Raw genomic sequence first — 20,954 nt, 5'->3', positions numbered from 1 at the left:
TTCTGCAGAGCCAATGATTATCCATGTCACTGTGAATGCCGGTGAGTTTTCTTTAGGATTAAGTGGGAAGCAATCAGCTTTAATGTCTGTTCAGTTTTATTGCAACTTAGTGCTGTGGGTGTCATGTTCATAACAAAGCAGACCTTGGGATAGGACATGTGTAAGTGTTAATACCTGATTTAAATGAGGTCTAGTCTTTAATGGGCATGGTAGAAAGGCATACCTAGTTATCTCAGATCCCCATGGAATTCTGCTGACTTAGTCACCAGATTACCAGAAAAGTTATATCATATTAAGCACTAGACAGACAGACAAAAGCATAACACTTGACCCTATTATTTCTTCTAGTTAAGGTCTTTCCTGTTATCTGTTCTCAGGTTGGGGCAGAGGATCCTGAGAATGCTGACATTATAATTGTAACAAATCCTGACTTTCTCATTTAGATTGCCATCTTAAAGCCTAAATTTAATTTGAAAGCCTTCTGGCAAGTTCAGATATGACATGCCATTGTAAAGTAATTGAAATGTTTGTACTTCCCTTTGATGATGATAATCTTCTACCTCATTTGGAAGTTAACTCTCAGATGCAGCTCAAGTTAGGTCGTGTTTATCACTATGAGTATCTGGCATAAGTCACTGTAAGGGAGAATAGATTTCTATTGGCTAGCAGTTTCACAGGTTTCCATCCACAGTAACTGGGCCCTGTTGTACTGGCCTATGGCAGCACAGTATGTTACAGTATATGATACAGGAACAGCATGCTGAGAAGGCCTCTTCACCTGGTAGCCAGAAAGCAAAGACAGTAAGGTTAGAGATCCTAACAGCTCCTGCGACGGTATGCCCACAGCAGCCTAACTCCCTCTAACTATATCCTGCCTCCTAAAGGCTCTACCAGTTCCCATATGTACCAGGAGATAGCAACCAAGCTTTTCACACATGTGCCTTTGGGGAACATTCAGAATCCAACTATAGCAAGGTGCCAACAGGAAACATTTGGCTACTTGGCAGTAGAGTGCTTTCTCCAGCAAACTGGCCCAATCACACCATAGGCAAACCTTGTTTTCCTTTATGTTTCCTTTGTGTTCCTTTTGACTGTCACCAAGAGCGTTTGTTGTACTGGGCCTCTCACCAACACCCACATGTCTGTGTCCTTCTTCCATTCCTCTGGGATGAGTAGGCAGATCTGAACTTGCCTCCTTCCCCGAGACCTCCATCCTGAGCAGCTGAGTCAACCGTTTTACAAGACTCCACTTGATTTATCCTCCCCACCAAATGCTTCTCACCCCCTTCTGCTCTCTTCATCTGAGAGCTGCCTTGTTCCTGCCTCCCATGCACTCTTTACCCATTTTCACTCTCTGGGAATGTACCGATAGCTGTAGAAATGTCCATGCATGCTAATACTACAGGAGAAGGGCCCCACAGTAAAATGCACACAAGCTTTTCTCTTGACTTCCTGTTACCCCTACAGACTGAAACCTATGCATCACATAGGAACAAGAGACTGTGTGGAAGGCTCAATTAGACTGAAATTCTTTCACTGTCAAAAGTCCTAGAAAGCTGAAGAGATAAAGTTTGCACACTGCAGAAAGAAAACTTGCGCTTCCTCTTTTGTATTAGCTGCACTGCAGTTCTTCACAATGATGTCTGTCCATCAGCAACTCTTAAGTGTTGAATGGGTTGTCAGGAAGTTTACCAGGAACAAACCTTCTGAGTTCCTAACACTGTCCATCCTTTTCTTTCCAGGTGCTTGGGAGTTCTGGCAAAACATACACTTGTCTGGCTTCCTGTCATTACTGCTCATGCCCAGCGTTTGCCTTCTCCGTGTTACGGAAGAGTGACAGTCTGCTGGTAAGAATGGGCTCTTGCCACTGCACACAAGTTGGGAGAGAAAAGGCTAGCCTCATATCAGACTTTAAGTGCCGCATACATTTTAGGGGTGGGGGATTTACACAGAAATGTTATTTCCCTGAATGCTGAAGAAATTGTGGTTTACTGTGCTTGTCTTAGTCACCTCTTGAATTTAATCTTCAAAAATGCAATGTCATTTGTGGTACTTCACCAGTTTCCTGGTTTGGGGTTTTTGTTCTGTTTTTATTTAAAAGGTTGTAGAGGAGATTGCGGGGACAGTACGGTAATCTTGGAAATGAGTACTGGGGATGTAGATGGTCCAGTGAAGACAGAACTAAATAAAAGATGCTCACTCTTCCACCCACTGCTTGTAAAGGTGGCTTGGCCTCACATTCACCCTCATATGAACCAGGAACACCTCAATCTATACTTCTTTGTGAGTCTATCAGAGTCCAAAGCATCAAGTAAGGACAGCACATGTCTGCACACTGCTTGCTCCAAAGGGAAAGAAACACCTACTCTCCTCTCCTAAGAGAAGGTGGTTAGTCCTTAGTCTTGCCAAAGCAGAAAAGAATAAAACCCACCTCATTTCTTTCCATTTTTTTATTTTTTAAAGGTTTTTTATAATGACTTTTTACTTTAATTTTGTTTGCATTGGTGTTTTGCTTGCTTGTATGTCTGTGTCAGGGTGTCAGATCTTGGAGTTACAGACAACTGTGAGCTGCCATGTGGGTGTTCACAATTGAACCCAGGTCCTCTGGAAGAGCAGTCAGTACTTTTAACCACTAAACCATCTCTCAAGCTTCTCTTCCCCCTTTTGTATGCTATTATCAGTTTAAACATCTTCAGAGTTTGGTGCCAAATTGAGCATCTCTATTCATTCATATACACACCCCCACTAGCCATTAGTGTGGTATATTTAACCTATAAAAATGACAGGATTAGGGCTGAAGGGATAGCTCAACTGTTAAAGGCTAGGCTCAACCAAAAATGACAGGATTGAACCATGGTCCTGTCAGGATTCAATACTGTGTCCTGTGACATAGGTTTAACAGTCATTTCCCCACATTTGTGTGTATGTGAGAATTTTCCCTATGCTCTTTCCACACCCCAGAAGATAGCAATGGTTAAAGTGGAGTAGAGGCTGTGCATGCTCATTATAATGAAGTTTGAACTTGCTGGGTAGCTATTAGATTTGCATGAGCTCACTTGTGAGGAACACAGAACAGTATAGTGCCTCAAGGACTGTCAACCATTGCTGTAACCACACTCTGAAGGTGAGGATGAAGCCAACTGAAAGCATGGCAGTTTCGCTCTCCTCCTTGCATGTGATAGCGAGAGGTCTTGATTAGACTGGCCAAACATGATCTTGCTTGTTCCTAAGAGGTTTGTGTTTTGTATTCCAGTGTAAGCATCTCCTAGCAATTTATCTTAGTCAGGTTATGAGAAACTGCCAGCAGCTCAGCGTGTCAGACAAGCAACTGACAGACCTGTTACTGATGGAGAAGACACAAGAAGCATAAAATGTGCAAGTGCAACTGCTTTCAAGACAGAAGCCTACCAGGAAATGTGTCCAACATCTCATGGTTCACAAGGTGGAGGAATAAGATACACTTCTGGACTCGCTACTGTCACTTTGCCCTCACAGGCTGCATGGTGGGCTTTGTATTGGCACTGTAGGCTGCAGAGAGTTGTATGTGGTTAAGAGCTCCATATGATCTTAACATGAACCAACCTCTTAGCCCCACAGGTAGAAACATCCCTGGTACAATTCAATATTGTTGACTCTAATAAAGCCCAATACCATGTGTCTGCAACTAGATCAGGTTGCAGTAATTTTGTAAAGGTGGGATGGTAGGCCAAACTGAGTAAGAGCAAACTTAAATGAGAAAATTATTCCTTAGTAAAGGACTACAGCAGACATGTAGCTAAATGGCAGCAAGTATGAGAAGATGAGGGGTCTTCGCTAAGCTCATCTGTGTGCTACTGTCAGGGCAGCTGACTGGGCTGCACTGGGAGAATGGTGTGGACAACGTGGAGAGCTGGGTCTACTCTGTGAGCATTTCTAGGCTTTTATATAAGGATAAGGATATACTGAAGCCCTGGAAGGGAACTAGACCCTACTAGGAATTCCACATGAAAAAGAAAAGACAAACTAGGTACCAGGAGTGGTGTTGGAGAGAAGAGACGAGATAGAGCCAGAGAGAACAAAGGAACAACAAGAAAATAACTATGAAGAGACGAGATAGACCCAGAGAACAAAGGAACAATGAGAAAATAACTATGAAGAGGAACCAGCCTAGGAAAAGGACATAAGAGGTAAAACCATGACAGCCAGAAGACCCTAGAGGGTCGGGAGTTCCCTGAGCTCTAAGCACTCATCCTTTTAGAAACTAAAGAAGTAGATAAAGTAGGTGACTTCATAGCCTAGGGATCCCCCCACATTGTTGTGCCCCAAACACAAACTGTTATTGAACAGCTGCTGTATAAAAAGCCAAATACATACTGCAGTTCTCTGTTGGCTGAGCATTATGTTGAGTTGTAGCAAAGAAAAATCAGGATTTCTTTGTAGTTGAGAGACTTGGACTCTGGATGAGCTTCCTCTTTAAGTAGCCATCAGGGTTAGGTGCAGGCAATGCTTTAAGTATGGCAAGCCAATGCAGTGCCATGAACATGCTTTTTACAAAGGTTTATTTCACTGAATATAATATACAACTAGTTATTTTTGCCTAGTAAAATTTTCACACTGTGGGTTCCAATCAATTTTAACTTTGGAGAGAAGCAAACCCAGTACTTAGGGCTAGAAGCAGAATTCCAGTCAAGCAGGGACCCCATTTCTTCAGTTTTTACTTCTAGTATTTTGTGTACATGGAAAATATTGAACTTAAATTGTTTTTTATTATAATTCCACTTCAAAACTTAGGAAACTATCATTCCCTAAATTAACACAACAGTATCTTGATTGAAGAATTATACTTTAGTTTTTTGGGTTGCTGCCCTGGGAACAAGTATACATTAGTATAGCCAACTTTTATTTTTTCATTGTTGTAAGTGAAAAATACTTTTATTATACTAGTTCACAATAGTTTCACAGTAAGGTAAGTTTCAGTCATTTTCTACCATGAATGAGGCAGATTCTTAAAAATAAAACTGTCTTTAGGAATCAATTCAAGCCACTGTCCTCCACACAGTAGAGCAGCTGAATAGATTCATAAATGTATTTATTAACCTTGGAACCTACTAATTGAATATATATATTAGGTAGACTTGTGTAACTCCAGGAAAGTACTCAGAAGAGGCAGCTCATATGCTTGGGAGGTGTAGCTGTCTTTCACAGTGAGAATTGGCCAGTTATGTCGAGTCCCATTGTTTATTTTAAGCCTTCTACAAAAGGCCAGAGCCTAGGTCATAAGCCCAGACTGAGAGCAGACTGTGCCCCAGCCTGCCCACTCCCACCTTTGGCGTCTGTCTGGCAGAGAACATAACTGGAGATGATTCTGTGGAAAGTATAGCGGAAGTCTCGGTTCCTATAGGCATATACAATGGGATTGACGACTGAGTTGGCATGTGATAGCAGGATGGCAACATTCATTATCCACTTGGGCTTCTTCTTGGCAAGAGCTGGATGGAAAAGAGTAACACAGTTGATGGCATGTACTGGTAGCCAGCAAAGAGCAAAGATGCCTACAATCATAGCCAGTGACTTGGCTGCATGGATCTCTCGCTGCAAAGTCGTCCTCGAGTGGTCCATCAGTTCCATGCGCTGAAGTTGGTTACAGGCCACCATGAAGATTTTGATGTAGATCACCAACATTATGAGCAGTGGAGGAAGGACACACCCAAAGAAATTGAAATATACCATGTAGCTCATGGGGACCACATTCTCAAAGAGACACTTCACAGGACAGCAGCTTTTATTTGTGATTCCATCCCCAGGTTCTGTGCAGTTGCTGGTGGCACTCTCTTTACTATTCCAACCCAGGAATGGAGTCAATCCAATGCCAAAGGCAAGAACCCAGAGGACAGCAATGATCCCTCTTGCTCGGGTCCCAGTGACCAAACTTTTATACCTGTTCAAGAGAATATCATCTGTTATTGGTCGTGTTAACAGTATTCCTTAACCAGAGCCTAAAGTCCCACCCTGCTGGTGTCCCATGCCCTTTAGCTCTTTCCCAGCCTTGAAAGTTCACCCTCTGGGTACCATGGCCATTCCTTAACACAAGACACAGGAACAGGGATCAGCAGCTTTGCTGTAGCAAGCTCAGTAAGACTGTCACTCTTAGCCAGGCATAGTGACAGCACATGCCTTTTATCCCAGCACTGATGAAGCAGAGGCAGAGAGATCTCTGTGAATTTAAGGCCAGCCTGATCTACACAACAAGTTCTAAGACAGCCAGAGCTACACAGAGAAACCCTGTCTTGAAAAACAACTACAAAAAACTCATTTTGACTCAGTACTTATTTCTATTTGGTGATGGACAGCCAGTGACAAAGGTACAGATGTCTTAGAGACCCTTTTTAATAAGCTCAGTGCTGGGTAATCTTAGGTCTTCTGTAAGGTGCTGTTGAAATACACCAGCGAACAGAACATGTACACGCTCTAGTGCTAAAGAACCGGCATTGTAGGGAGAGACACAACTCAACAGTGAGGAGACAGGCATGTGAAACCTGCCTCACAAGGTGACACTTGAACAAGGGCCCCACACTCATGTGGCTCTACCTGTGGCTTCTTTCAACCCCAGAACCTTGCTTTAGAACTGGTTGTGATGGGTGCATACCCGTGGTCCTCCAATCAGGAGGCTGAGGCCACAAAGCAAAATCTCATCTCGCAAAAGGAAAACAGCTTTTTTCAGACTCTGGGCAGGGGCACTGCTGACTTCTCTGCGGATGCTAGAACAGAAGCTCTGCTAAAGTCACCGGCAGGAGAGCTGCTGCAACTTGGGAAATCAACATTGATAACCCGTCCTTAATTTGTTACATTTATGTTCCCTCAACTTGAATGAAAACCACTTAAGGCCACACCATATCTTGTTGAATGGTCCAGGACCCAGATCACTCTGGGACCATGACCTAGCACGGTGCTCAGTATATAGTCCTTTTTGTTTGTTTTTGTTCTTTTTTTAAACTTGGTTTGGGTTTTTTGAGACAGGGTTTTTCTGTGTAACAGCCCTGGCTGTCCTGGAACTCACTCTATAGACCAGGATGGCCCCAAACTCAGAAATCCACTCGTCTCTGCCTCCCAAGTGCTGGGATTAAAGGTGTGCACTACCTCAGCCCAGTTATAGTCTATTCTTAAAACATAGCCATTATGAAACAGTCATTTGCTACCTGTTAGCAGTAGCTTTGCAGCAACTGTGTACTAGAAATACTCTTTGATGCTGTGGTCTGGTCAGGCAGGACAACCAGTACAATCCGCAGAGGAAACCAACTGAGACTTGCTTCATAGGTAATGATCGTTTGTCTTTGGCACTTCCTCTCAGCAGTGGGCAGCTCAGCTGCAGGGCCTTTACTACAGGAAGGCCTGCTGAGCTCCGCTGCTCACTGCATTTTTCTTGGCCAGTGATGAAACCTTCCTAAAAATGTTTTCCCTTGCCAGTACCTCACCAGGGATGTCAATAGCACACTTAAGTCTCTGCAGGGTAACAATGCCTCCACAGAGGCAGACACTCAGAATCCTGTCCTTGAGATAGCCTGCACTATAGTTCTGTCCTTGACTCAGCCATATTAATTTAGTTCAACTGCCTATGTGGGGCAAGCAAATCTTAGCACTTCTGTTCTCTGGTCCGTGATGGGTAAGGTACAAACAAGGAAAGCATCAGTATAGGACATCATGAAGACCTCTCAGTAGAAGCTTATAGATGAGGGGGAGGAGAAACCTGAACAGTGAGATGATTCCAAGGAAACGGCACTCGTGGGCTTTCAGGTAGTACCAGTTTACAGGCTAGGGCCATGGAAAACCTGCAAGCCAGGGAGTGGCACTGTCAATGTTGTAGAAGTCACCTGGCCACAGGAACTGAATTTTAGGGGTACAAGAGGAGACAGAGACAGCATCTAGGAAACTATTTCAGAATTCAAGAAGATGCTCTCTGGGACCTTAGGCCAGATGATGCAATGGATACTGGAAAAAGAACCAACAGGCCTTGAAGATGGATTAGATGTATGATGGTGAAGAATCGGGGATTATGCATGGTTTTCAGGGGGGTTTCCCCAGTATACTAACAATCACTGAAACAAATGATTAAGGGCTAGAAATGCAGAGATTATAAGTCATGGGAAGAGTGGATGTCAAGTAACTGATGATGGTGATCTATACAGAAGATACAGAAAGGGCATGGTGTAGGGTGTGGTGGCATACTTGTAATCCTAGCACTTGGGAGGTGGGGGCAGGAGGATATATGAGGCTGTCCCTGGCCCCCCTCTCCCCCAAAAAGAAGAACAGGTCATTAAAGAAGACTAAAGTGGCAAAAGGATGCAGGGCCTGAATGAAGGGATGCTGCCTGAGTCATGGCAGAAGAAAGGGTAAAAAGACTGGCTTAAGAACAAAGGCTAGGGGGTAGTGGCATGGGCTATATCTTCTTGAGAATTATCACTTCACAAAACTGAGTTAGGGAGAGGCAGCTAGAATACAGGACTTGTCACCTCAGGGAGAGCTGAGGAGAGCTTGCCAGGAAAAGTGAAATGGCTTGGGATCTTGATAGTGGTGCCACTTTGTATTTAACAAGGTGCAGGCTGGGCCATGGAGGTGGGAGCTGAGGAGGGAGAGGAACACAGAGGACACAAAGGGACAGCTGAGCACTTAATCTGGGTGAGGGAGTAATCAAATGTCTACAGACGATAACAAACAACAAAGATCCAGGGAGTCAGAGCATGACAGACACCAAATTTGAGACAAGAACCCCCATGCTCCCCTCTCCAAACAAATTCCAGGAGCACAGCACACAAGCCCTTTCTCGTTGGGCACACTATACCCTGAAACTCACACATCCCACTAACCAAGTCTCATGGGAAACGGGCTGCTAGCTCGGGCTATGAAAAACAAGACTTGGAGCTTAAATGATTTGCCTACTACCACTAAATCATAGCAACCCAAACTCCATCTCATTGATGGCCAACATTGCCCAAAGTGGTTATTTTCTGTCTGAGGGACACCTAGCCCTTCAAAGCTCATATCACGAATCCCAGTGCCCCTTCTTCTGTCACTCAGTCACGCATCAGATGCTTTAGTTTCTTCCCCCAGGCCTAAGAGCTGTTTGCCAAGTCCTGGAGCGTCTGTTCTTCAAGTAGCACACAGGAATCAGGAGGATCGGGACTTGAAGGGCCTCTACCACTCTAGGGCAGTGGTTCTCAATCTGTGGGTCATGACCTCTAGGGTCAAATGGCCCTTTCACAGAGGTCACCTAAGATCACTGGAAAACACATATACTCACAGTTCCTAACTGTAACAAAATTACAGTTATGAAGTAGCAATAGAAATAACTTTATGGTTGGGGGTCACCACAACATGAGGAACTGTGTTAAAGTGTCGCAGCAGCGTTAGGAAGGTTGAGAACCACTGCTCTAGGGAAAGGGCTGCAGGCTCTTCACTTAGAGGGTACAACCAGCCCCATGACAGCAAACCTCAGCCTTCACAGACAAGCACCTGGACCTAAGTGCAAGAGGGAGAAAGGCAGGTGCCCCTGTGCTGGATGGACACTGGAAGGACTGACCCCTGGGGGCCCTAACCCCTGAAGGTTCTGGTCCCCTCTGCTTGTGTCCCCTTCTCTCCCTAGCCCCCATTATTTGCATCAGGATCTACCTTGCCTGTGCACCAAGGGTTCTCAGAACATCAAGTACATGTGTATAGCCATGTTCCCAAAAGTATTCCTGAAAGATCACATCCTTCCACTCCCTAGTCCTGTACCAATCAGTGTTTTGTCATGGAGGGCATCAAACGCAGTGGTGAGACCAGGATGCCTACCCCAAGAATATGACAAGTAAGGGACAGCAGTGAGGAATAAAACAAGCAGCTTCATTCCAATCAAGGCAGGAACAAGTCCAACCTGTGTAGTCCACAGTACAGGATTGCCCTGGGAAAGCACAGATGCTGGTAAATGGTTGTAGCTCTCTGCAGTGTGCAGAGCTGTATCCAGATCCTTCTTATAAAGCTCATTAGCTAAGGGGATTGGTAGAAACAGTCACACAGAGGAATCAACAATAGAGCAATGTGAGTGCTGATTATATAATGAAGGGGCTGGGGGGACTAGCCAAGGGCTGCAGAACAAATGGTGGCCTACTGGGACAGGGTTCCGCTGCTCAAACTAGGTCACCGTCCCAGCTCGGAGGATGGTTCCAGTTCTGAGCCCTGGGCAGTGACAGCCCAGCCAGTGCAGCCTGAGTCTTCTCATAAACAGTGACTCTGGAGCCGGCCTCCCAGTCACAGCTGTGACTTACAACACAGATTTACATAGCACTTTACATGTCTGGGGAGCTAGGACTGGGACTCAGCAGGCACCTGCCACAAATGAGGCCCCATGTTCCATCCTGAGCCCTGCAACAGAGCCCTTCCAAAATGCACACCACTAAGCAAATACATGAGACCTATCACTACTTCCAAGCCTTGCGGGCTATCTTTCTTCACAGTTAGTCTTGTACACAAGTTCCACTCCTCAGTAAATACAGACATTTCTGCTGTATATACCATTTTGTTTTCTGAGACAGAATCTCAATCTGTCCAGGCTATCCTGGGACTCAATATGTAGCCCAGGTCAGCCTCAAACCTAGGGTGACTTTTTTTTTTCTTCAACCTCCTGGATGCTGGAAATGAGATGTGAACCACCAAGCTTGCTGCTAAGTACATACATACATAGAAAACTTCATGTTCTCTATATCTACACAAACACAAAAACAGGACATAAGTAAAAAATGAGTTAGGGCATTCCACTCATACCACAGTTTTGTAGCTACAGTACTCTTAAAATGATTAGGGTCAACTGGGCAGGCAGTCCAGCGGGGGCTGGTGGCTGCCAGAATCCATATTTTAAAAATACCAAAAAGGCTGAATGGGGATTCCGGCCAAACCTTTATTAGAGAGACCAAGATGGAAGAGGAGCGCCGAACCAGGACACTGTAACTGTGCTGGGTATGGAAGCAGGGTGGGGTGTACAAGTTGGGGTGCAGCAGTTTCTATCCCCTTCATTCCTGGAAGCCCACTGGGCCCCTGCTGCACAACAGTCAAGTGGGGTCTATTCCCTTCCTGCGAAAGATTGTACCAACCCCAGCTCCCCACCCCTGTCTCCCTGCTCTGCCAGGGGAAAATCATACGTGGAGCAAAGCAAACATCTGTTCCCACTCTCTTGTCACATATGAATTAGTTCACAGGACAGAAATTTACATGGAAGCAGAGAAAGTCACACTGAAGTATGCCACTGTGTTCCTTGGCACCCCATTATTGTCCAGATCATCCCACCTAGGTGTCCACATGTAACTGGATATTCTTTGTCCCTCCCAACTTATCAGGCTCCTCAGCAGTAGAGATGAGCCTGTTCCCAGTTCCATCCATGGCTAACACTGTCCCAGAAACAAACGCCAAAGAACCTGGTTTATAAAAAGAGACCAGAACGCCACCATGTTGATCATCTAACATCCACTTACAGCTACATGTGGGTCTGTGACAAGGAGGTAAAGATTAACTTACTATGTTGCCTAAAAACAACTCATTATTTCTGAAACCACAGACTGCTAGTGTGTGTGTGATACACATACACAGGACATACATATTTGTGCTGTTTATTGTTTTTTGTTGTTTATTTGTCAACTTGATACAAGTTAGAGTCATATGAAAAGAGAGAACCTCAACTGAGAAAATGCCTCCAACATATTGGCCTGTGGGCAAGTCTGTGTGGCATTTTCTTGATCAGCGATTGATGTGAGAGGGTCAGACCAGTGTGGGTGATGCCATCCCTGGGCAGGTGGTCCTGGGTGTGTAAGAAAGCAGGCTGAGCAAGCCAGTAAGTAGTGTTCCTCCATGGCCTCTGCTTCAGCTCCTGCCTCCAGCTCCTATCCTGACATCCCTCAGTGATGGACTGTATGTAAGCTGGAAGATGACTAAACCCTTTTCTGGCTAGAGATTAAACCTGTCTGAAAACAAAACAAAACAGCAATAACAGGGAGGGAGGAAGGGAGGAAGGGAGGAAGGGAGGAAGGGAGGAAGAGGACAGGCCTTTCCTCCCTAAATTGGTTTGGGTCACAGGTTTTTTTGTTGTTGTTGTTTGTTTGTTGTTGTTTTTTTAGACAGGGTTTCTCTGTGTAACAGTCCTGACTGTCCTGGAACTTGTTTTGTAGACCAGGCTGGCCTTGAACTCACAGAGATCTGCCTGCCTCTGTCTCCCAAGTGCTGGGAGGCACCACCGCCCAGCAGAGTCACAGTTCTTATTACAGCAATAGAAAGCAAACTAAGACAATTGGCATATTTCAGATGAGTAACATCTGGACACTTGTACCTAGAGGGAAGGCTGATGTCTACCTGACATCATCCAGAAGCCAGAGAGTTTGAAAAAAGAGGTCCCAAATAAAGTCACACAGTCAACCAAGAGACCCAGACAGTACAGAGCCTGAAGCCAGAGATGGACCCAGATCCAGTTAGTGAGCCAGGCCTATCAAGGTGGCTGTTGGCAGTAGGCCAAATGGGAATGTGGGCACTGTCACTGTAAATTGGTGAGTCATCTAGAAGGACTGGTAGACCTAATAGGCAATGTTAAGTGGTGTGCTTGTAGCTGAAGATGGGAATTCAGGAGACAGGCTCAAAGGGGCATGGTGACATGGGTAGATGTTGCTTGTAGAAGAGTAAGCCCGGGCCAACTCCTTGGTTTCTGGGCATCAGTGTGGTGCTGCTCTGAAAATTAGGGGGTAGGGAGAAATGTTGGGGAGCTTGTTGTATGTTCCGGGCCTAGGTTGGACCTGCAGGCTAGGAAATGTAGTTGGATGTGAACTGTGGACACCTGGGGCTCACCAGTCCTTCACTGAGTTCAGCCCCTCCTGCTTTGTTGGAGCACAGCACTACCCCCTCTCCTACCACATGGAGGAGGTTCTTGCTCAATGCCCCTCCCTTCTACCTCCCAGTGCCCCGCCCTTCTTTGGTTTACTGCCTGTAGCTTCAGGCCCATCAGCCACAAACTTCCCAAAGTGACTTTCTGTATGACATCTGTTTCCACTGTTGTTTTCAACACTGTAACTGAATCTGGCCCCATTGGCTCTGTCCTGGAGCCTGTCTGCGCCCAGTACTCCTCTCCCACGCCCCCTCCTGTGTGTCTGCCCTGGCTTCCGGGACCCCTCACCTCTTGGAACTTAATGTGTGGAGGCCTCTGCATGTGTGTTCCCGGCCTGGAATGTTACTCCATTTTCCTGCTGATCCTTCCTTATGCTCACTGTGTCTCAAAGTGACTGTCTCCTTGTAAGTCCTCAGGGTTCCTTGGCCGCTCTCTGCAACTTCGCAGCCATTTTCTTCACTATTTGTAGCTTGTTAAAGCTATCCTGTGATGGATCAGCTTGTTGCCAATAGGTGTGAATTCTATGTGGAACATCCTAGAGGTTTATGGGAGAAGCTGAGGAACTGAGTGATGGGGACTGATGGGCCCTGTTCCAGAAGACCAAGTCTCTCCTCTTGTTGGCATTTCCAGAAGTCATTAGCAATATAGTCTGGCTCACTAGCTGGATCTGGGTCCACCTGGCTTCAGGCTCTGTACTGTCCGGGTCTCTTGGTTAGCTGTGTGACTTTACTTGGGACCTCTCTTTTCAAACTCTCAGGCTCCTGGGTGTTGTCAGGCAGACATCAGCCTTCCCTCCAGGTATAAATGTTCAGATGTTACTTATCTCAAACGTGCCATCTCCATGGCCTCTGCCATAATCACACTTCCTTTCTTCCTTGCCTGGATGACACCTGGCTTTCCTACATAATCTTGTCCCTTCCAGTCCATCCAGCTGTCCACCAGAGTGGTTTTAAAATGAAGATCTATCGTAATGAAATTCCTAATTTGATTTCTACACATGAGGGTGTGGAGTGATGAGAGCACTGACTGCTTCTCCAGAGGACCACGTTTGATTCCCAGCACCCACATGGAAGCTCACAACCATATGAACCTCAGGTCCAGGGGATCCAACCACTTCTTCAAGACTCTGCAGGCATCAGGCATGCATGTGGTGTGGTACACAGAAATATGCATGTAGGTAACACACACACATAAAAGATTTTTAAAGATTTAAAAGACATCTACATTTGAACCAGCTGCGGTAGTACACATCTGTAATCCCAGCACTTGGGAGGATTCTGAGTTCAAGTACAGCCTGAACTATACAACGAGACCCTGTCTCTCCCTGTCTCTCCCACACACATATGTAGAAGAGTAAAAGAAACAGAAATTCTGGGCTGGAATGTAGCTTCATTGGGAGAGTGCTTAGCCATCATCATGAAGCCCGGTATCTCATAAACCAGGTGTGGTGTCACACACCTGTAATCCCAGCACTCAGGAGCAGAAAGAAGTGAAAGGTGAGTCCAAGAATCCAGTAATCATTCAGTACACCAGGCTGGATGTCTCAGCTGCCTTCAGTATTTGTTGGGATCCTGAAGAAGTAGGCTCTATTGCCAGGGAAGGAATGGACTTGAGAGAGAGAGAGAGAGAGAGAGAGAGAGGGAGAGGGAGAGGGAGAGGGAGAGGGAGAGGGAGAGGGAGAGGGAGAGGGAGAGGGAGAGGGAGAGGGAGAGGGAGAGGGAGAGGGAGAGGGAGAGGGAGAGGGAGAGGGAGAGGGAGAGGGAGAGAGGGAGAGAGGGAGAGAGGGAGAGAGGGAGAGAGGAGAGAGGAGGAGAGAGGAGAGAGGAGAGAGGAGAGAGAGATTCCTTCTCCCATGTCCTTTATTTAGGCTTCCAGCAGAAGGAGTGGCCCAGACCAAAGGTGGATCCTCCCACCTCAAATGATTTAATTAGGAAAAATTCCCTCATTCTTTCTCTTTTGGTCCCAGGCATTTCGGGAGACATGGGTTACAGTTCAGACATGGTCAAGTTCAAAAACCACACCACACACAACCAAAATGGCACAGAAATGGCGTCAAGAAACCCCAAGATACAAATCTCTTAAGGTGAGTTCCTGAGGAATGTGCACTTTGCCAAGAAGTGTAACAAGAAAGGCCTGAAGAAGATACAGGCAATGAGTTCTCATGCAGAGCTTCAAGGTCCTGTGAAGCCCAAGATGCCAAAGGGCCCCAGCTGCAAATTCGGCCATCTTCTTTCTTCGCTTACCCCAAGCTTGGGAAGCGGATTAGAAGCTACATGGCCAAGGGTCGCAGGCTCTGCCAACTGAGGTCCAAAGTTCAAATCAAGGCAGAGGTCTCCATTCTAAATGAGGCTCAGGCCTCAGCTCCAGCTCAGGCTCCCAAAGATGTCCAAGGCCCTTGAGAAAGCCCCAAAGCAAAGGTTTCTATCTGCTAGTGCGAAGACATATGGACTGGGGTGAGACACTTCCACAGTGGCCTATGTGTTTTTACAAATAAACCGGAGGCAAGATCTGTATTTAAAAAAAAAAAGGAAGGAAGAAGGAAGAAAAAAGTGCCTTACCAGGTGGTGATGGCACACACCTTTGGGAGGCAGAGGCAGGGGGATCTTTGTGAGTTCCAGGCTAGCCTGATCTACAGAGTGAGTTTCAGAACATCCAGTGCTGCACAGAGAGACCTCATCTCTAAAAAACAAAAACAAAGGAAAGAAAAAGGGGGGAGGGAAGGAAGGAAGGAAGGAAGAAAGAAGGAAGGAAGGAAGGAAGGGAAGGAACAAGTGCCTTACAGGTGTACCCCAGCTGTCAGAATTTCAATTCATTCCTGACGTAGTAAAGTTGACAACCAAGAACAGCCATCACAACTTCTGCCCTCCTAAGTGTGTGACTTCAGTACCAGCCTGGTTTTAAAGATAGACTCGAGAGCCTCTCCTACCCAATCCCCCCACCCAGGCAAAAGCCACCTGCTGCCATACTGGCCAAGCTGGAGATCCTGTCAGTGCTGAAAACATTGAGATCAGACAAGAGAACGATGGTCCTTGCTATTGGCTTTAAGGTCGGTGCTCCAAGCCTGGAAATGAAGCCAGCCCCCGTGTGCTAACAACGGAGAATAAGCAACAGCAAACAACACCCAGTTCTGGGTAATTCTGGGCTGGCACTTAAAACAGAGCCAGAACCTGTAGGCCACACCCCAGAATCTGTAGCTACCTGCCCTCAGCCCATGGCACCTGCTGCTGCCTAGCTTTCCCATCATCTCCAAGCCCTGTATCACCCTATCTTCTTCCAGGCCTGTGAGGGATCTTCTGACAACACCGGTTCCTTCATTAAACCGTATTAAAACAGTCAAGTATTGGCAGTACATTCCTGTAGTGCCTGTTCTCCAGGCTTGAGCCCAGGCTTCAGAGAACACCAACACATTAGCTTTTGTTTCTAGAAAGAAATGGGCTAGCTTTTCTAACATCTTACCAGAGAGCTCTGGCCCTTACTATAGATCTGCTATCTCGGGTCCTCCTTCCTTCCCCCACCCCCTTTTGCACTGTTCTTAGAACTTACAGTCCTACCTCCCAGACAGAACATAGTAACACACACACACACAGAACATAGTAACACACACACACACACACACACGGTAGAAAACAGAAGGAAAGATGAACATGGCCCTTCCACTCTGATTATCCAGTAGATACATCTCTTTCTAAAGCGATCATATCAGCTCATATGAGCTAAGGACGGAAGGCCCCCAGAGTGTCATGAAATGGAACAGGACTAGGCTAGGCCTGGAGGAAGTACTCCTGTGGGCACCAGTCAGAACCAGCCAAAGGATGAAGTGAGAGAGCCAGAGGCCGTGGGCAGAGACACGGCTCCCCTCCCACAGCCACCAGCTGCCACCCAGCTCTGCAGTGTACATTCCCACCACAGCTCACTTCAAAAGGTTCCCTGCATGGGAGTTCCCACCAGGGCAGAAGGCAGGACCCATCTGTCTGTGGATACCCTCGCTCGAAGGACTAAGGGCACAGCCTAATGTAAGCATTCTGCTCTTTTTTGAAATGAGCACAAAAGGATCATTTTTTTTATGCCTAGCCTCTCCTCTAGGCGTCCTTTTTCATGCTGCATCACCTTTGTGTTAGTGAAAAATCAAGGCTAGTCCTGGAGTCAGGGGCTTCTAGAACATACCATCAGAGCCACGGAGTCAATCAACTCTAAGTCTGCTTTGCCCAGGTAAGAGATGTGCTTATCTAAGCACCGCACTCACTCCCTGGGCTTCCTGAGAGGGGGAGAGAGAGAGAGAGAGAGAGAGAGAGAGAGAGAGAGAGAGAGAGAGAGAGAGAGAGAGACAGACAGACAGACAGACAGACAGACAGACAGACAGACACAGAGAGATTTGGTTTACTTTATTTCACATTTCTAAGTGTTTGTGTGCTCAACTGTAGGTACCTAAGGAGGCCAGAAGAGGGTGTTGAATCCCCTGGAGCTACAAGTATGTGTAAGCCAACCCGATGTTGGTTAATGAGAACTGAACAGGTCCTCTAGAAGGGCACTATGTGATCTTAATCCCTTACCACCTCTTTTTTTTTTTTTTTTTTTTTTTTTGAGACAGGGTCTCCCACTATAGCTCAGGCTGGCTTGGAACTGGGACTCACTATGTAGCTCCAAGCTAGTCTCAGATTGGTGATTACCTTCCTGTCTTGGGCTCCTGAATGCTGAGGCTGCATGCCTGGACCACACCTGGCTCCTTAGCAGGGCACTTCTGTCTTGATGGCCATCTGTAGCTCCATGGCTCCAAGGAGGGTCTCAGAACCAATGTAGTGTTTGGGGGCCCTCAGACCCAACCCATGTCAAACAAGTTTCAAAGCCTGTCTGATATTTGCTGTTAATGTTGAAGACTAACCCAAGAGGGTCCAATAATCTGCATTTCTTTTTGGACAAGGGTCTTGCTGGTGCTCAAATTAACTTTGAACTCATGGGTTCCAGCAATCCCCCTGCCTCAGCCTTCCTGAGTAGCTGGAACTACAGTCATGTTGCCACAGAGTTCAGCTCAAAGGAATCTACATTTTACCCTGTTCCCATAGGGCTGTGCTGTGAACCCCTGCGGACAGGAGGTCCATACCTCACACACCACCTCTCAGCAGGGCTCAAGGAAGGGTGAGGACCCCGATAGTCTCACCCTACCAAAGTGCAAGCTGGCGTCCTGGCAGGTTAGACACCCACACCTGCCTGGGCGTGGGGTGGGATACCGCTGAGCACACTTCCAGGCCCCTGAGGACAGGCTGTGGGCAGCCCCACGTTCACCGTTCTCCCTCACTTCAACTGGCCCCTCACCCTTAGCAAACGCAAAGGAGAAGTAAAGGGCCGGTGATTCACATTTGTTTCCCCTTAAGACACCCACACCCATTTTCTTCAAGACCCGCCCATCACAACCCAGGACAAGAACTAACAGATTTAAACATTTATGGAACTTCCTGCTCCGGTCATGTGACACAGAGATACTTGGAGTGGGTCCTGGGTGAGCTGCCATGTATTTGGGGCTCCAGCAGGGGCAAGCCCAAAGGGTTTCCCCTGGATAAGAAACTCAAGACGGGGACATGTGACTGCTCTGCTCTATGGGGAGGGGCGGTTCAAAAGGTCATCAAGTACTCACTATGGGAGGCAAGAGACAAGAATAGACCCACAAGAAGAGAGAAGGAGAATGCTGTGTGGTTCCAAGGCTCAGAGATCTTTGGGTTGCAGTTCACCGATGGGATGTATGAAGCCTCCCAGTCAGGTGCCAAGTGCAGTGGATGTAGAAACACACACACACACACACACACACACACACACGCACGCACGCACGCACGCACACACACACACACACACACACACTCTCGCGCGCGTGAGCACCGTTTCTTATTCCATCTGGAACCCAAGACACTACCCACAGGGACCAGGCTCATCACATCTGCCTATTACAAGGGATTGTGGGAGCCTGCTGATCAATTCCCAAACACATTTTTCTTACAAACACTGGGTTACTGTGGACAGGACCCTCCTCTAGAAATAGTAAGAGGGTTTTCTCCACATCTCTCAAAGACTGGTACCACACACAGCCCTGTGAGACAGGTGGACGGCATGGCCAATGCACAGTGCCTGCTCTGAGTCATGGTTCTGCCACTAATCCCACTGACAGTATCCTGAACCAGACCCTCATCTCCCTGGGCCACCACCCCTCACCTACAGGAGGCAGGCGACAGCACCTGTCCTCTGGACAGTGAGGATTAAAGTATGTACATACAGTGGGAGTTCAGTGAGTTCTTCCCTTTCTATTCCCACTCTTGTGGCTCAGTTTTCCCAACTCAGTTCCAAATCTAAAGAGATCTAAAGCTCACCTCAGAAATGCCAAGAGCCCAGGCACTAACAGGCATCAACAAACAACTTTAAATGTATTAGCTACAACTGGGAGCCACATCCCCTGCTCACTGGCTCCCTACCCGGAATCCCGTTTTCTCAGTGTGAAAAAAGGAGAAAGGGGTTTAGGCATATTCGGAGAAAAAGTAAACAGACCACAGTCACCAGTTTCCTGGGCCTCTTCGGGCTGCTGGGCACTGCAGCAGTATACAAATAAGGTTACACAATGGACTAGAGGCTCTAAGGCTGCTTGTCAATGTTCAGTGAACCAGTGAGCACAGTAGCTCTTTAAAATGTCTGGGAGTAATCTAAGTGACCGGCGCTCCTAGAGTTCCCCACCAGAGTTGAGCGGTACTTTTCCCTTAGACCTGTCTAGCCGCCTCATTTTATAGCCACATTCTAAAGCTGGGTCGTTAGTACTGCGTCCCTTATAACAGTACCAATTCCCAGCGTCCAAAGCCGCCTTGCTCTTAGCTGAAGCTTCTCCCGGCGCATTACGAACAGGCACAGGACTGCTTCTGGCAGCTGCTCTAATCCCGGTGCCCGACTCCAGGCAGCAGCTGTCTTTCCAGAGGGCTGCGAAGGTGCATCTTTCGCCACGAGGGTGGAGATGCAATCACCAAGCCTTTCCCAGCTTGAGCTTCCTGAGTATGTGGCGGGTACCTTGCCGGGCTCGCACTTCCCAGAGCCCCTAAGGGTGTCCTTATTTAGATCCCCTAAGCTGGGAGCGACTGGAGCATCCCTGACACCTAAAAGACACCCAGCCGGTGGCCTGTTCTGCCGTCCCAGAAGTACCTCAAAAACCCACAGAGAAACGAGAGGTGGCTGGCACCCTCCATGCCAAAACCTCTCCGAATGCCCAGAGTACTCCTAATCTGGCCCATCTGAGGTCCCAGAAGGTAGAACCATGTGCCTGGAGAGGGCGCGCCTCTGTAGAACTCTAAACCAGGAAAGATCCTCCTCACCTGAGGGGGACGTGGATGGCCAGATACCTGTCCACGGCCACAGCCAAGAGGCTGAAGATGGAGCTCTGAGTGAGTACCAGCACGAAGCAGGCAAGGAAGAGGCAGCTGTGGAAGTCCGTGCAGAAGCCCAGACTGATGGTGATGGCGAAGGGGATGGCGAAGAGTCCCACGGCCACGTCGGCCGCCGCCAGCGACACCAGGAAGTAGTTGGTGGGGGTCTGCAACGCACTCGAGGCGCCCACAGCTGCGCACACCAGCAAGTTGCCTGACACCGCCAGAGCGGCAATGACCAGCTCCAGTGCCACGTACAGCGCGTCCTGCGTCTCCAGCTGCATGGCCGGGCCAGCTAGGCCCGGGGCGTCGTCTACCGGAGTTGCACCGGTCTCAGGAGAGCAACTAGGGCGCCGCCAGGCATGGCCACAGCGCCTAGACCGCGCGTCCCGGAGTCTGCGCCTCCCAGCCAAGAGGCTCCCGACGGGTGCAGGGGCGTGGCCTGTTAGGGGGAGGTGCCCATTGGGCCGCCTGCCAGAAGCCCGCCTTGGTCCCGCCCTTCTCCCGGGGTCTGGGCTCTAGCTGCTAACGAGCTCCGGGAGGAACGAATTTCCTGCAAGTCCCTCGGGTGGGGGGGGGGGCACTACCTGGGAAAGACAGCTTGAAGCTCCCGCCCGGTCCCGTACCCGAGCTGCGCGCCCTGAGCCGACTCCCCTAGGGGGCGTGCAGACCCCGAGGCACCTGTCACCCAGGTC

At 47.7% G+C, this 20,954-nt stretch overlaps 2 protein-coding genes across 5 annotated transcripts in view; one reads left to right on the top strand and one right to left on the bottom strand.

The window, feature by feature from the left end:
* The window catches only part of Zswim7 (zinc finger SWIM-type containing 7), a 36,655-nt gene that overhangs the window by 9,456 nt on the left and 6,245 nt on the right, over window positions 1–20,954 (top strand). Inside the window, exons 4-6 of one of the 4 annotated variants that reach the window (XM_013111812.3) lie at window positions 1,743–1,847; window positions 14,838–14,954; window positions 15,815–16,208. In XM_013111812.3, coding sequence (XP_012967266.1) covers window positions 1,743–1,847; window positions 14,838–14,954; window positions 15,815–15,916 — 324 coding nt within the window. In that variant the 3' untranslated portion in view covers window positions 15,917–16,208. Of the gene's footprint in view, window positions 1–1,742; window positions 1,848–2,101; window positions 2,210–3,253; window positions 3,668–14,837; window positions 14,955–15,814; window positions 16,209–20,954 lie in introns of those variants that run through there. The other 3 variants (XM_040748835.1, XM_005067635.4, XM_040748836.1) reach the window with 3 other exon arrangements.
* Adora2b (adenosine A2b receptor) lies at window positions 4,522–20,675 on the bottom strand. The gene is made up of 2 exons (XM_005067636.4): window positions 20,209–20,675; window positions 4,522–5,917 (listed from the first exon to the last, which is right to left on the bottom strand). The coding sequence occupies exons 1-2, from the start codon at window positions 20,541–20,543 to the stop codon at window positions 5,254–5,256; spliced, it is 999 nt and encodes a 332-aa protein (XP_005067693.1). The 5' UTR covers window positions 20,544–20,675; the 3' UTR covers window positions 4,522–5,253.

Source organism: Mesocricetus auratus, unplaced genomic scaffold (genome assembly GCF_017639785.1).
Source record: "Mesocricetus auratus isolate SY011 unplaced genomic scaffold, BCM_Maur_2.0 Super-Scaffold_100007, whole genome shotgun sequence".
Classification (NCBI taxonomy): Eukaryota; Metazoa; Chordata; class Mammalia; order Rodentia; family Cricetidae; genus Mesocricetus; species Mesocricetus auratus.
This window is presented reverse-complemented; position numbering and strand designations above follow the sequence as displayed.

What these genes read in the sequence shown, in the direction of transcription:
- Adora2b (XM_005067636.4), bottom strand. Translation starts at nt 20,543, where the DNA reads ATGCAGCTGGAGACGCAGGACGCGCTGTACGTGGCACTGGAGCTGGTC. An exon ending in GCCATCCACGTCCCCCTCAG is followed by an intron (nt 5,918 to 20,208) that starts GTGAGGAGGATC and finishes TCTCTTGAACAG; the next exon opens with GTATAAAAGTTTGGTCACTG.